Source organism: Arachis hypogaea, chromosome 20, assembly GCF_003086295.3.
Source record: "Arachis hypogaea cultivar Tifrunner chromosome 20, arahy.Tifrunner.gnm2.J5K5, whole genome shotgun sequence".
Taxonomy (NCBI): domain Eukaryota; kingdom Viridiplantae; phylum Streptophyta; class Magnoliopsida; order Fabales; family Fabaceae; genus Arachis; species Arachis hypogaea.
In genome coordinates this window covers 50,408,244-50,425,726 of record NC_092055.1, presented here as the reverse complement: position 1 = coordinate 50,425,726, position 17,483 = coordinate 50,408,244, and the positions used below count along the sequence as shown (strand labels likewise).

General features: G+C 32.6%; 1 protein-coding gene across 1 annotated transcript; it reads left to right on the top strand.

Moving 5' to 3' along the window:
• The first annotated feature begins 282 nt into the window (after window positions 1-282).
• Window positions 283-6,068, top strand: LOC112782974 (ferredoxin--nitrite reductase, chloroplastic). Its single transcript, XM_025825676.3, has 4 exons — window positions 283-911; window positions 1,674-2,028; window positions 2,905-3,193; window positions 5,144-6,068. Exons 1-4 carry the CDS (start codon window positions 512-514, stop codon window positions 5,882-5,884), a joined length of 1,785 nt encoding a protein of 594 aa, XP_025681461.1. The 5' UTR covers window positions 283-511; the 3' UTR covers window positions 5,885-6,068.
• Window positions 6,069-17,483: the final 11,415 nt, after the last annotated feature.

Sequence of the window (17,483 nt, the reverse complement as noted above, 5' to 3'; positions counted from 1 at the left end):
GTAAAATTTTTAATTTAAAAATAATACGAATGTACTTATTTTTTTTAGTTTAAAACTAACCGTTTCAAATAATTACTTCTTTTTAAAAGTTAAAACCAACTACATATAACTAATTCTATGAATACAATAATACGAATATCTTTAATTTTATCAAATTAAATATATTTTAAAATATAAAATATATATTAAAAATAAATTAAAAATTATGTGTTTATAATTTTATATATAAATAAATAATGATTGAAAATAATGTATAAATAATCTTTTTTATTTATTTATTTATTTATTTTTTTTTTTTGTAATTTGAATTTAAGATGTTTATGGGGTGAGAAGAAAACAAGATAACCTTTAGTAGGAGCGAAAGGACATAGATATGAAGAAAGAAGCTCTTGCTATCTCCTAAGGTCCCCTTTCACTCCCAAGTCCCAACCTCTTATCCCTACAAAGATGTTCACTCTTTTCATTCTCCTTCTCCCTCACCGCCATCACCATAACATACACAAACATCATCATGTCTTCCTTCTCTGTTCGCTTTCTCACCCCACCACCATGCTCCCCCTCCTCCCTCTCTTGCCGCCCGAAGACACCAACATGCCTCTCGGCCACCACTCCCACGGCGGCTCCGGCCACGTCTCCTCCTCCCCCTCCTTCGGAGGTGGACGCCTCCAGGTTGGAGCCTAGAGTGGAGCAAAGAGACGGTTACTGGGTTCTGAAAGAAGAGTACAGGGGAGGCATCAACCCTCAGGAGAAGGTGAAGCTTGAATCGGACCCAATGAAGCTTTTCATGGAGAATGGTATTGAACAACTTTCTAAGATATCTCTTGAGGAGATTGAGAGTTCTAAGCTTACCAAAGATGATATTGATATTAGGCTCAAATGGCTTGGACTTTTTCATAGGAGAAAGCATCAATGTAAGTCTAACTATATATATGTGTATATTTCTCATCATCAACCTTTATTTTTTTATTTTTCTTCCAACAATTGATTTTTCTTCTTTCGTAATATGTTTTGGTTTAGTTGTCTAGAAATCATATAATCTTGAAAAGGACTAGTTTGTCGAAAACTTGAAGAGAGCACATTCGATTAGTTAGGTTCTTTGTTTTTAACTGTTGATTGTGGTGTTTGTATAATCTTTGTATCATCGTGCTTCTTTTTCTTTTGTTTTGAACTAACAATATGTCTTATGAAAACGATAGATGAATCTAAAACTGTTATATTATTTAATTTATTCATGTTTTACATCTTCATGCCAACATTTTCACATGATCACATCTTTGTGTATATAGTAACCACGTGTAAGTAAAATCACAAATATAGTAGGTATAATTCTTCTCATCATCATTTAGGTTACAAACTATAATAAATCAGGTGAGATGTTTCTATTTGAAAATGATAATTGAAAATTGAAATTGTTATATTATTTGATTAAATTTTTTAATTATACGTTTTCATATTTTCCCGTGACACGATCATATCTCTGTATAAAGAGAAAATGTAGGAAACCAATTTTTAGTCAGTCAATTTTAGTGTTTAGATTTATAATTTAAGATTGATGATTTAGAATCTAAAATTTAAGATAAACAGAATAATTTTAAAAAAGTTAGCTGATATTGGGTGAAAAAAGATGGTTACCTAATATTACTCAAATTATATGTTGGATTGGTGAAATTCAGATGGAAGGTTCATGATGAGGCTGAAGCTTCCAAACGGAATAACAACAAGCGCGCAGACGCGGTACTTAGCAAGCGTGATAAAGAAGTATGGAAAAGATGGTTGCGCCGACGTGACGACAAGGCAGAACTGGCAGATCAGAGGAGTGGTGCTGTCTGACGTGCCGGAAATCTTGAAAGGTCTGGCAGAGGTTGGGTTGACAAGTTTGCAGAGTGGGATGGACAATGTGAGGAACCCTGTTGGTAACCCTCTTGCTGGCATTGACCCTCGTGAGATTGTTGATACAAGACCTTACACCAACTTCTTGTCACAATTTATTACCAATAATTTTCTTGGCAACCCTGCTGTCTCTAACTTGTAAGTACTAACTATACTAACAAATATTTTACACTTAATGTACTCATTTTGTTCTATTATTAGATTGGTTGAGTTTAGTTTTATACTCTGTTTAATGATAGGGAAGAGAAATTCAACTTGCTATATGAAAAAGGTATGTTCTATGGTGCTTACAAATTACACATATCTTAACTTCATAAAAAAGTGAGTCTCACATTTAGACAATTCACACACAAAATTTGTAGGCATCTTAGAATTTACCCTATAAAAAAATAACTATACAGTGTTATATCTTTCATGTACTTTTATGACTACAAGATATTATCGCATCTAACCCAAGAAAAACTTACTTGATAGTGCATGTTAAATATAATCAAATTATAAAGTATTAAGTACAGATATTATAGATTAACATGAGATCATATGAATATCATAAAACCTTATCATGTGTGTTATCTCACTGTTTATTCAAAAATGTATGGGAAACAATAGAAAATAAGTCTAAAGCACCTAAACTTATCTAGTAATATTATTAAACAAGAAAGAATCTTACTCAAAAACTGAAATGTAGGTAGCTTAATTTGATCATTGCTTTAGTAGTTGTTTTCATAATTTAAATTTGTGACCTTGAAGTCAATGGATACAACTCAACCGTTACTCCAAGGTACCTCTCTAGGTCCACTTTTTAAATGAATAGTAAAATATTTAAGCAAGATAAAAGTTATATAAAAATTTAACATAACAAAAATTAATCATGATTTCGCCAAAATTGTATTATATATTTATGTAAGAATACAATATTTTGTTTGGTAGATGTTAGGCACTACTATTTACTAACAAGTAACAACATAGTGGCATTAGAAGCATTAGTTAGAGTGTTAATGCGTGTAAATGCAGGCCAAGGAAGTGGAATGTGTGCGTGGTAGGGTCTCATGAACTGTATGAGCATCCACACATAAATGATTTGGCTTACATGCCTGCCAACAAGGATGGCCGTTTTGGATTCAACCTATTGGTTGGTGGTTTCTTCAGTGCTAAGAGATGCGCAGAGGCAGTTCCACTTGATGCATGGGTCTCAGCTGATGATGTTATCCCTCTTTGCAAGGCTGTTCTTGAGGCCTTTAGGGATCTTGGCTTCAGAGGCAACCGACAGAAAACTAGGATGATGTGGTTAATTGATGAACTCGTAAGTTTCCCTTTTTATACTTTCATCTAATGTTTTTGTTTTGGTTTTGCCACTTCTTGCTTTCTTATTGTTTTGGTTTCATCAAATCAATCGATAAGAATTTAATTTTGATATACGTCACTAAAAATAATTACCTTTTACATTGACTGCATAAATGGTTATCTAAAAGAACGAATATAATTAAATGACTTAGTAAAATCACATTGTTAGTTTATCGAAATTAAACTCAAACAAATGCGATTGTAATTTGAAATATATTTTCTCTGGGTATGAATGCTGGAATCAACATGACAGGTTATCCAAGTATAACATATATTTCCTCTGTTTTTGAATGCAACTTCTTGTCTAGTTCTTATGCAGGGGATGGGAGTAGGACAATACAATAATAAACTCATGCAATTCACTTCTTGCCTTGTGTCAAAATCAAACAAGTACATTGTGGGATGATTTAATTATGTCAAAATAATCTTAAACCTGCCAAAAGTAGTAGTAGTAATAAACTCATGCAATTTGTTAAAATATCTCCGGGTCTGAATCCTATGGTCAACACGATTTGATTATTCTAGTACACTACACTTCATTTTTCAGAAATATCCGTGTAGCTATTTTTATGAGAGATTTTAGGTGGCTTTTTATTGCTTTTGTTATATTTAAATCAAGAGTTTTTCTATCTTGTATTTTAAGGACACATATTAAAATTATAAATTAAAAAAATTATTAGAAATACAAAAAATTTAAGAGATTAATTGATTTACGAAAATATTTTTTATTTTTATTTTTTGTTTTATTTTTAAAAAATTATTTTTATTTTAAAATTTTCACATTTTAAAAAATATTAGAAACATAGAAATACCGTTTTTTACTTTGTTCTATTTTTTTGAAAATATTTTCATTGAAAATATTTTTAAAATATTTAATCAATTATATTTTCATGCCTTATTTTTATCATAGAAAACAAGAATAAAAATGCCTAAATCAATCAATCCCGCAATTTCAAATACATTTGTTTTCTACTTATTAAATAAAAAAATTAAAACCTTCTACTAATATTTAATAGTAAGTTTATCATGTGTCCATAGAACACATGTCAACTAAATCCTTAAATCAATACTAACCTTTTCTTTTTTTTACACTAAAAATATTAACTCCTTAACATTTTTCTTTTTTAATTAGCAAAAGAAATGTAGAAATGTAATAAGTGTTGAGTGTGGAACAAATTCTGTTATAACTGAAATAATAGAAACATAGAAGGATAACAGGAGTAGTAGTTAGAGTTGGTCTATAAATAGACTTGAGATATCGGTTTCTGTCACTTAGTGTAATTGAGATCATTAGTTCAGTTTTTACTCAAGTTTTTAGTTTTCTTTCTTTCTTTTCTTCTTAAAACATCTCTACGATCTTTCTAACTCAAGAATCATCTTCAAAGCTTTTTTGTTTTTTAAGATTTCATCTCTAACCCTGATAATAAGAAATATGTTATATTATAGTAGATTTAGCGTGTGTTTCATTTTTAATATTTTACATATAAATTTTAAATAGTGACTTTAAATATTTTTAAAGCATGGAATAAATATTTTAAGAGCCATTATTTTACATTAAAATAGATTCTAGATCTTATATAATAAAAAAAAGGAAAAGTCTAGGGACCAGCAATTTTATTAAATTCTGGCCAGCATATAACCAGCAAAGAAAAGTGAGCCATTAGATGAAATTTTATACCAATCTCACACTATTAAAACCATCTTGATGACTATTTGATGTTTACAAATTACAAAAATTGCTGGCCTCTAACATTTCTCTAAAAAAAAGATAGCATATATAAAAATATCTTCATGTTAAAGAGTTTACTAAACATCTTTATTCGTGGTAGAAATAACACATCTCTTATTTGATTTACTTTTGAATGCATGCATGGTCTTATATTGTCATTCACATTGGCAAATTACGCAGGGAATTGAAGTATTTAGGGCAGAAGTTGAGAAAAGAATGCCAGAGAAGAAGCTAGAAAGAGCATCACAAGAAGATCTAATTGACAAACAATGGGAAAGAAGAGATTACTTAGGAGTTCATCCACAGAAGCAAGAAGGCCTAAGCTACGTCGGAATCCACATTCCGGTTGGCAGAATTCAAGCCGAAGAAATGAACGAGCTAGCCCGTATAGCTGACGAGTATGGCACCGGAGAACTCCGCCTCACGGTGGAGCAAAACATAATAATCCCAAACATCCAAAGCTCAAAACTCGAAACCTTACTTAAGGAGCCTTTACTGAAGGAAAGGTTCTCTCCAGAACCTTCTATTCTCATGAAAACGTTAGTTGCATGCACCGGTAACCAGTTCTGTGGACAAGCCATAATCGAGACAAAAGCAAGGGCGTTGAAAGTAACTGACGAAGTTGAGAGACACGTGTCGGTTTCGAGGCCTGTGAGAATGCATTGGACTGGGTGTCCTAATACTTGTGGGCAGGTTCAGGTTGCTGATATTGGATTCATGGGGTGCATGACTAGGGATGAAAATGGTAAGGCCGTTGAAGGGGTTGATATCTACTTAGGAGGGAAGATTGGAAGTGATTCTCATTTGGGTGAGGTTTATAAGAAGGGTGTCCCTTGTAAGGACCTAGTCCCCATAGTTGTGGACATTATGGTAAATAAATTTGGGGCTGTCGTAAGAAACAGGGAGGAAGGGGATGAATAAATTATTTGACAAAGTGATGAGATGCTTGAAATCAAAGGGATGTCTCTTCTAGTATGATGTGTATGCTTTTTTTTTTTTTTTGGGATAGAATTTATTCTTTGCTGGTTTCTAAGTTAGAGGTTTACTTTTCTTGTAACTTACTTATCATGTAACATTATCAAAATAAAGTTTGACCTTTCCAAAAGATCTAGTGTCAACCAAAAAAAAAGATCTAGTCTCATTTTGGTTCATGCTCATGTAATAATATATCATCTTAATTGAATAAGTTTACTGGTAACTCTGAATGAAAAAATGTTTATTGAATGCACTATAAAAAAAATTTCTTTGACACTAAAATCAATTATTAAAATTAGCTACTATATATCTATCAATTAGTAATAAATTAAAATAGAATCTAAAATAGTCTTTAAATATATTGTTAACCTTTTAGTTTTCTACTATTGTCACATTAGATTAAGTGATTAATTCACACAACTTAACTTAAATTACTTTTTAATCTTTTTAACTCTAATTGAAATACTTCTCAATTCTTTTACTTTTTTTTCTCATATTATTTATCAATCTTAAATTTTTAATATTAATTTTTAAATATAATTAAAAACAAAAATAAAAAATGGTTATTATTCTTATAATTTATTATGTAATGAATTAACATTATTGGCATTAATAAGAATAATAATCCAATGTTACTATAATCTTTTATATGTTTGATAATCTTTTATATGTTAATAAGAATTCTAACGGCATGAGCAATATCCGATCTGCTGCAAACCATAGCATATATCAAACTGTCAACTGTAGATGCATATGGAATCTTTTTCATTTCTGCTTTCTCTTTTTCATTTATAAGATATTGTCGCGAATTCAGCTTGAAATGACTAGTAAGTGGAGTACTAACAGGTTTGGAATTACTCATACTAAACCTCTCTAAAACCTTCTCAATATACTTCTGCTACGATAACCACAGTTTTCTATTCTTCCTGTCACGAGTGATACTCATGCCAAGGATTTTCTTTGCAAGATCCAAATCCTTCATAGCAAAGGATCTGTTCAAGTCTTTCTTAAGACTTTCAATCTTTTCAGCGTCATGACCAACAATCAACATGTCATCAACATAAAGCAAGAGAATTATAAAATCACCATCAAAGAATTTCTTAACATATACACAATGATTAGAAGAAGTCTTACTATACCCATGACCTTCCATGAAGGAATCAAACTTCGTGTACTGTCTTGGCGCTTGCTTCAACCCATATAAGCTCTTCTTCAACTTGTATACAAGATGTTCCTTTTCTTTAACCTCAAAATCCTCTGGTTGCTCCATATAAATTTCTTTATCTATGTCATTATGAAGGAATGCAGTCTTCACATCAAGTTACTCAACCTCTAAATTCAAGCTAGCTGCCAATCCAAGTACAAATCGAATAGAGGACATCTTCACAACTGGAGAGAAAATCTCCTCAAAATCAATAGCTTTCTTTTGCTCAAAATCTTTCACAACCAATCGAGCTTTGTACCTTGGCCGTGAGACATTTTCATCTGCTTTCAATTTGAATACTCATTTATTCTTGAATACTCTTTTACCCTTCGATAACATCACCAATTCAAACGTATGATTCTCATGCAAGGATTTCATTCTTTCTTGCATGGCCTTCAACCAATCTTCCTTATGCTCATCAAACATAGCTTCCTGGTAGCTCTCTGGCTCCCCAGTCTCAGTATTCATCACATACTTATGAGGAGAATATTTTTGAGAAAGACGACGCTCTCTAGTAGATCTTCTCAATTCAGGTTCAACTGGTGATTCAGGTGGGACTTTAACATCTAGTGGAACTTCTGCATCTGGCACCTCAGGTTGAGGTGTAGGTTCATCATGCAAATCATCACCATCATTATCAACTTGTACATCTCCCCCATCAATAGGAGGTCTAGTGGAAGGACCAGATTCATTATCAGCAGAATGTCTAAAAGTTATTGTTGACTTATCCGTCTTCTCAAGATCTTCAATAGTTTGGTCTTCAAGAAAAATCACATCTCAACTTCTAATTATTTTCTTGCTCACAAGATTCCATAATCTGTAACCAAAGTCTTTGTGACCATAACCCATGAAGATACATTGCTTTAACTTTCCATTAAGTTTGGACCTTTCATCTCTTGGAATGTGAACAAATGCCCTAGAGCCGAACACTCTCAAGTGACTATAGAGACATCTTTCCCTCTTCAAACTTTCTCTGGAACATCACCATTTAGTGGAATTGAAGGAGAAAGGTTGATCAAATCTATTGTTTCATCCTAAAAGGATTTAGGCAAGTTTGCATGAGAGAGCATATACCTGACTCTATCATTGATAGTGCGATTCATTTTCTATGCAAATCCATTATGTTGAGGAGTCTTAGGAACCGTCTTCTCAAGTTTGATCCCATATCCTTTACAATACTCTTCAAACGGACCTCTGTATTCACCACCATTATCTGCTCTAATACATTTCAATTTTCTTTCTGTTTCTCTTTCAATACTTGCATGAAAGTGTTTGAAGATATCGAGCATCTGGTCTTTAGATTTCAAAACAAAAACCCACACTTTTAAAGAATAATCATCAATAAAAGTAACAAAATATGATACATCACCTAGTGTCTTAGCATCCATAGTGTAAACATCAGTGTGAACTAAATCTAGAACATGTGATCTCCTATGAGGTCCAGAATTATGAAATGATACTCTACTATACTTTCCAACAAAATAATGAGTATAAGTATTTAAAGTTGTATCTTTTATGGGAAGTGAGTGCTTCTTGGCTAAGACGCTTAGTCCTTTCTCGCTCAAGTGACCAAGACGTATATACTACAAATTAGAAGAGGAATCATCAGCTACATTCACCTCTTCTTTGCACAACTTTGCTTGCAACTGGTAGAGAGTAGTGAGACTATTGTCTTCTTTAGCAACAATGAGAGTCCCTTTTCACTATCAAAAGAAGTACAATACTCCTCTTGATCCAATGTCTTCACTGAAATAAGATTGAACTGGATATCTAGCGCATGCCTAACATTCTTCAACTGCAACTTGCATCCCATGTTGGTTTCAAGCCACATATCATCCATACTAATGATATCACACACTCCTTTGTCTCCCAATTTGATCTTGCCAAAATTTTCAGCAGTATAGAAAGTGAAAAATACATGCCTCGGAGTGACATGACATGAGGCACCAGAGTCCATAATCAAAGTGGAATCATCACAGATAAGATTCACATAATTTTCATCATATGTGATAAGAACATCTTCATAAACAATAGCAACAATTTCTTTATCATTATCTTTATCTATGTCTTCGTTTCTTCCCCTTGATTGTTCTCTTTTCAAGAACCTACAATACCTCTTTATATGACTTGCCGCAATGGTGACATATAAACTCCTTTTTTGGCTTGTACTTTCCTCTTGACTTGCTTTGACTCTCTGATTTGTCAGAACTGTGAGGTTTTCTACTTTGACTCCTCCCTCCCTCCCCCCCCCCCCCGGTGACTCTGAAACAAGTGCTTCTGACTGGGAGGAGGCATTAGTCAACCCTTGCTCTCTTTTTCTAGCTTCTTTATTACATGCTCTCTTTAACCATTGCTAACGTCAACTTTCCTTTTGGAGCTGAGTTAGTCAGTGTCACAACCAGAACTTCCCAACTATCAGGCAAAGAGCTCAACAGCAACAAAGCTTGCAACTCATCATTCAAAGTGATTTCATTATTGTCAGTTGGTTCACCGTCTCCTGAAAAGTACTCAAGTGCTCCAAGGAAATGGATCCTCTCCAATTTTTTTAACACTTGACAAGATACAGTGTGATTTCTCACCTTTGATTCTATAAGTGGGATCAGAAATAAATAAGAGAGAGAGAGAGAGTAATAAATGGTTAGATTAAGCACTGGATACCATCCAGTTTTTTGTTCACTGGAGAGGATCCACTCCCGTGCTCCGATATTGATTTACCTTCAATATACTTCATATTGACAAGCTTCCTAATAAAAAATGTTTTGTTTTGCACATTCTTCCTCTCATACAACTCCTTCAAACAAGAACCTGTCTAATAGCGAAAGCACCAAAAATAATTTTTCCACAACTTGTGCGATTAAATAGGCAATACCAAAGATACTCCAAGCAACAAATATAATGGCAGAAATTAAATAATCAGACATCAACGTGAAAAAATTTCAAAAAAGGGACAAAAAACTCACGGGACCTAGTCCAATAAAATTTTTCACTATCAAAATAATTGGTACACAATTAGTCTTTCAAGTAGCACTAGGACATCTCAGCAATCAATAAGAAACATCATCAAAATTGATAGAATTAACATAAACCCTCCATAAACTGAGTATCTCAAATTAGACAAAGAAAAAAATAATACAACTAGCAAGTTATATTCTAATATTCATCTCTACACAAAGAATAACATACTAAAATTTCATAAAAAATAGAACGAATCTACCGATTTAATCGAATAAAAATTACATATTCTTTTTTCCCCAATTTTTTCTTCTCTCTCGACCCCGAAGCCCTTGCTTCGTTTCTTTCTTTCTTTTCAACATGAGAATCTCTAAAACCCTCTCTCGGTCTCTCGTGGCCTAAAAGTCACTTACCTTTATTTATTTATTTATTTATTTATAAAGTTGTGTGACCCCACTTGAAATTGGAACCCACCAACAATTTATATACATGAATTGAGGCTGACTAAACCAGTGTCTAACTAACTCTAACGGAATGCTTGCTACTCCTAAGTTAATCATAACAAACTATCCTCTAACTAATGGACCGGATTCGATGGTCCCAAAATGTTTGGACCATTAAATAGTTCCATAACAAAACATATTTTTAAAGTCTTTTTAATAACTGCTACATAATTCTTTAACTAATTTTAATTACAAATTAACCCCATATATTTTATTTAATTATAAAAATAATTTTTTATTTTATAAATTATTATTTTATCAATCATCTATTATATTTATTAACAATAAAAAACAAAAATAATAACGAATTAGATCTTCCATTGATCGTGATAAACCTCTTGGCCATTCCAATGGATTAAAAGTTTATATTTGATCCGTGACGTTCGCGATCAACAATAAAATCGTGTTTCCTTGAAAACCAATCGATTGGAATTTCAAAACAATCGATTGAATTATAACTCAATCGATTGGATTACAGTGATTTTCGCATAAATCAATCGATTTGTTATATGACCCAATCGATTGAACGATGAATAAAAAGTGGATTTTTGTAATTAAATCGATTGTTTATACTCTCCAATCGATTGAGTGCTTGAAAACAACCTGAGGTCTCACCAAAACAATCGATTGGTTTTGTTACTCAATCGATTGAATTCACCAAAACAATATGGATTTGCCAAATTTAATCGATTGGTTGTGTATGTGAATTTCAATTCAATCGATTGGAAAGTGTTGTAAATGATTTTTTTCTGAATTCAATCGATTGTTAATATATTCCAATTAATAGAAATTTGAAATGTCTATCTATTAAACAAGAAAACCATGCGTATTCACACCTAGTCTCTCTCCGTTTTGAAACATAAGAATACCAGTTTGGTTCCTCTCTCTTCTCTCTAAAATTCAAAAAACTTCTCAAGTTGAATTGTTAGAAAAATCATTGTTGTTATGGTGCAGTCAAATGGGTAAGCAAAGGGAGAAATGGAAGAAAGAAGAAGACGCGCTCATTGAGGCGTCGAGAAACATAGGGAAGGCAAATGGATGGAGATTCTAAATGATCCAGAATTTGCACCCTTCTTGGCTTCACGTAACAACCATAAGCTCAAGGTAAAAATTTTACTGAGATTTGAGGGTGAGAAAACTGAGTTTAAGGGTTTAAGGTTTTTAATTTTTGTTATTTTATGGTAATTCAAGACAAATGGAGGAATAAAAAGATGATATTATTTAATATATAACTTTAGGAGTACCTAAGGAGTACCTAAATAACAAAATAAAATATTATTTAATATATAACCTCAATTACACCTTGCTTCGATTACGTAAGAATACCAGTTCGATTCCTTTCTCCTCTCTCTAAAATCTAGAAAGTTTCTCACGTTTTAGAAAACGGAAAGAGACTGGGTGTGAATACGCATGATTTTCTTGTTTAATAAATAGGCATTTCAAATTTCAATCGATTGGAATATATTAACAATCGATTGAATTCAGCAAAAAATCATTTACAACGCTTTCCAATCGATTGAATTGGAATTCACATACACAACCAATCGATTGAATTTGACAAATCCATATTGTTTTGGTGAGACCTCAGGTTGTTTTCAAGCATTCAATCGATTGGAGAGTATAAACAATCGATTGAATTACAAAAATCTACTTTTTATTCATCGTTCAATCGATTGGGTCATATAACCAATCGATTGATTTATGCGAAAATCATGCTGCCTTGCAATTTTCAATTGATTGTTTTGTGATAAACTGTAATCCAATCGATTGAGTTATAATTCAATCGATTGTTTTGAAATTCCAATCAATTGGTTTTCAAGGAAACACGATTTTATTGTTGATCACGAACGTCACGATCAAATATAAACTTTTAATCCATTAGAATGGCCAAGAGGTTTATTACGATCAATGGAAGATCTAATTCGTTATTATTTTTGTTTTTTATTGTTAATAAACATAATAGATGATTGATAAAATAATAATTTATAAAATTAAAGACAATTTTTATAATTAAAAAAAATATATGGGATTAATTTATAATTAAAATTAGTTAAAGGACTATGTAGCAGTTGTTAAAAAATTTTAAAAATATGTTTTATTGACATAGTAACTTAGTAACCTTTTTTTTGTTTGATGGATTAAACAACCCCAATCTTAGATTACACACTCACACACCCACACACACTAACCTAGCCACGGCTAGGATTCAAACTTGTGTGGCTTTGGATTAAGGCAAATACTTTTGCCACTAAACCACATGCCTCAGTTACAAGTATACCGAAATCTTACATTTTTTTTAGTTTGGTCTAAGAATTTTTGTTTTCATATTTGTTTATGACCAATGCGATACGGCCAGTAAAATTTATTATTTTTAACTAAAAATGTGAAGTTAGCTTGCTAAATTAAAGGTATTAAATTACTAGTTAAAAGTAATAGTCAATATAAATTAACATTAGTGGCTCTTAAATTTTTTTTTTTATTTTACTTTTTTTTTTTGGTCGGGTAAACTTTTCTCGTTGTTTATTTATTGTAAATTTGTGCAGATGAATTTGCAACTCACCGGCACAAGTGTATTGGACAAGTGCAACACTGTAACAAATGGCCCAATTAGATAGTTAAGTCTTTTTGTTTAGGTCTTGGACGGTTTGGATTTTGGTCTTAAACGTATTTGACAGTTCAGTCTATAAGTCTTTTAATTTCTCTTTTTGGGTAATGAGTCTTTTAAATTTAAGCCCGAGTTTCATCCTCAACCCTTGTCTACTAATTTTGGTAAACTAAGGGCCAGAGGCCCAAGGAAAAAGACAAACTACAAATGCTTACTCTTCTGGGCCAAGTGATCCCAGTAACATCACCTAAAATATGTCATTCTACCCTTATCCGTCTTTACTTATATTTTTTGTTAAATGAAATCATTGACCCATTCACATCCTATACATCACCTAAAATATGACATTTTAAGTATTTATACTTTATATAAATTGCCTGTATATCATTTATTAGCATTTAAATCAATTAATAGATGACTATAAATATATTTTCATATAAAAATTTCATTCTCATAAAAAATATTTCATATATAATAAAAAATTTTAAATATTTTATTTTAATAAATACACAACATACGTACAAATATATTAAAAATTTAAATTTTGCATTGTTTCTATAAAAAAATTTTTAATTCGTAACTTTATTATATGTTCTAAGAATACATATTAACTAAACCTGTATATATAATCACTCTTCTCTCAAACTGAATTCAATTTTCCTAATATTTTTCTTCCATCCAAATTTAAAGATGTAACCTTTCACACTAATTAAATATCTCTCTTCTAATTAATTTTGCTACTTGAACAAGGAATAATTAAACCCTATTTTGGTCCCTGAAATTGACAAGTTGTATTATTTTAGCCATTGACTTATCCATCGCTATAATTTAGTTCCCTAAATTTAAAAAATTGCACCAATATAGTCTTTCGTGTATTTTCTGTCACCCCAAATTCAATGCTGTTAGTAACGTGACTTAAGTCTTGCCACGTTGAACATATTAAAATGACGTTGTACGCGTTTCGATGCTAGCACTAAACGACGGTGTTTGGGGGTTTGAACAATACTAAAACGTTATACTCCTCTATTTTGAACAATTAACCATCAAACGACATCGTTTAGTACTTTTTTTAGCGCCAAAACGTGTACAACGTCGTTATAATATGTTGATGAGCGGATAATTTATACCATTTTTGGTATTATTTTTACATAATTTTTAGTATGTTTTAGTTACTTTTTATTATATTTTTATTAGTTTTTATTCAAAAATCACATTTGTGGACTTTACTATGAGTTTGTGTATTTTTCTGTGATTTCAGGTATTTTCTGGCTGAAATTGAGGGACCTGACCAAAAATCTGATTCAGAGGCTGAAAAAGGACTGCAGATGCTGTTGGATTCTGACCTCCTTGCATTCGAAGTAGATTTTCTGGAGCTACAAAAGCCCAATTGGTGCGCTCTCAATTTCTTTGAAAAGTAGACATCCTGGGCTTTCCAGCAATATATAATAGTCCATACTTTGTACGAGATTTGATGGCCCAAACTGGCGTTCAAAGTCAGCCTAAAAATTCTGGTGCAAAACGCCCAAACTGGCACCAGAATTGGAGTTAAACGCCCAAACTGGCACCAAAGCTGGCGTTTAACTCCAGGAAAAGTCTAAACACGAAAAAACTTCAATGCTCAGCCCATGCACATATCAAGTGGGCCCCGGAAGTAGATTTCTGCACTATCTGCACTTAGTTACTCATTTTCTGTAAACCCTAGTTACTAGTTTAGTATAAAAACAACTTTTAGAGATTTATTTTACGTCGTCTTTTTTACCATCTCTGGATGTTTAGTCCTTAGACCTTTGGCATGGAGGCTGGCCTCATGGCCATACTTAGACCTCTTTTCACTTATGTATTTTCTACGCTGGAGTTTCTACACCCCATAGATTAAGGTGTGGAGCTCTGCTGTTCTTCGTGAATTAATGCAATTACTACTGTTTTCTATTCAATTCACGCCTACTTCTTCTCCAAGATATACTCTCGTACTTAATTCAGTTAAGTCAGAATGAAGGGGTGACCCGTGACAATCACCCAATCTTCGTTACTCGCTTAGCCAAGATCGCGTGCCTGACAACCACAAAGCGGTCTACATGATGTTTAACGTAGTCATTGGACGACAGCTGGAGTATATTCTCTTGGATATCTAATACACGGACCGAATCCGTGAGATTAGTATCTTTGTGGTATAGGCTAGAATTATTGGCAGCCATTCTTGGGATCCGGAAAGTCTAAACCTTGTCTGTGGTATTCTGAGTAGGATCTGGGAAGGGATGACTGTGACGAGCTTCAAACCTGCGAATGTGGGGCACAAGTGACAGTGTGCAAAAGGACAATGGTCCTATTCCGACGCTAGCGGGAACCGACAGATGATTAGCCGTGCGGTGACAGCGCATATGGATTTGTTTTCATCCGAGAGGATCATACAGCTTGCCATGGAAGGAGGTAACGCATGGTTGGAAGAGGGCAATAGGAAAGCAGAGGTTCAGAAGTAACAAAGCATCTCCATACGCTTATCTGAAATTCCTACCAGTGAATTACATAAGTAACTTTATCTTATTCTATATTTTATTTATATTTTAATTATTAAAACCTCATAACCATTTGAATCTGCCTAACTGAGATTTACAAGGATGACCATAGCTTGCTTCAGGCCGACAATCTCCGTGAAATCGACCCTTACTCACGTATGGTATTACTTGGACGACCCATTGCACTTGCTGGTTTAGTTACGCGGAGTTGTGAAGAAGTGTTGAGATCACATTATGTACACCAAATTTTTAGAGCCGTTGCTGGGAAACAAACAATTCGCGTACCATATGTACAGCATGGCAAAGCTTGAGCCACTTTATAACGACCCGCATTTTCGAAAAATCTAAATATAAATAAGTTATAATTTATTTTATTAATTAGAGCTCCTTATTTTTAGAAACTAATTTATTAATAATAATTAAATTGATTTTATAATTATTAAAGATTAACTTAATTATGATTTATCCTATTAATTTGAACTATTTCTTAGAAATTATTTTATTAGGCAAAATTAAATTGAATTTTTATAATTATTATTATCATTTGAATTTGGACAAATTAAGGTTATTAAATAATTTTTCTATAATAAAATATTTTATATAATTGATTGTATTATAACAAGATATTTCAAGAAAGGATAAAATTATTATTATTATTATTATTATTATTATTATTATTATTATTATTATTATTATTATTATTACACGCTTTGATTAAAATAAAGTTTTGTTAATATTATTATTATCAAGTTCAAAATCTGTCAGTATAAGTAAATATCGGTATTCTTCAGTGAACTTAGTTTTGCTACTACTTCATCGTATATCTTTTATCATTATATGAATAATGTCATTTATATTAGTAACTCATATATATTTATTCCTATATATATTATTACTTATGTTTTAATATATCCATCTTTCATAGTTATCCGTTTAAGATATTTATAACTTGAGTCACCGACTCAACAGCTTGAAACTGCGACACCCAACCCCCTTAATGACATGTATCCCACTATTTCACTATATAATCATCATCATCAGCCCTTAATTTTCCTTTTTCATCACCAAAAGAAAGAAAGGCCGTGTGAGAGAGAGAATGAGAAACCATGGAACCTCCAACTTTTGGCGTTCAATTTTTTGAGCTCCATAACTCCAATGAAAAATATAATCCGATTAAAGTGTTCGTATCTTCCTCCTCTTCACGGTGACACCACTTTTATTTGGGAGAATTCGCCGGAGGGAGCCGCTGAACCTTCCATAGCCGCAGCCGTGAGGAGCATCGCCGTCAAGCTGCCGCGAAATGAATCAGACAAGATAGAGAGAGGACACGATAGAGAAGAAGGGAAGGTGTGGTAGTTTTCTTCACCGCCCTTACTGCCACCAGAGCCGTCAGAAGTTGCCACCGTTGCTGTTTGAGGCTAACCGAAAGAGTGGAGATGACGGTGGCGCTACTGCGTGTGACAACAAGTGACTGCGTTACCGCCGAAGCTCTTTGCTGCTATTGCTGGACAAGAGAATAAGGCTTTTAGACACATTTAATTTTGAGGGTTTTGACAAGTTGAGGTAGGGGCGATTTCTTAAACTCATTTTACTTTCAAAAATTGTTATAAGTTGATATTAATGCGAAAAATGTATGTTTATGATTTTTGTAAGTCTTATTGACTAAATTGAGTTGCTTCAAATAAATGTAATTGCTTGCCTGGTTGGTTGTTGTTGAAGTGGTCATTTGATAGTTATATTGATTTCTTGATTGCATTAGAGTCATTGA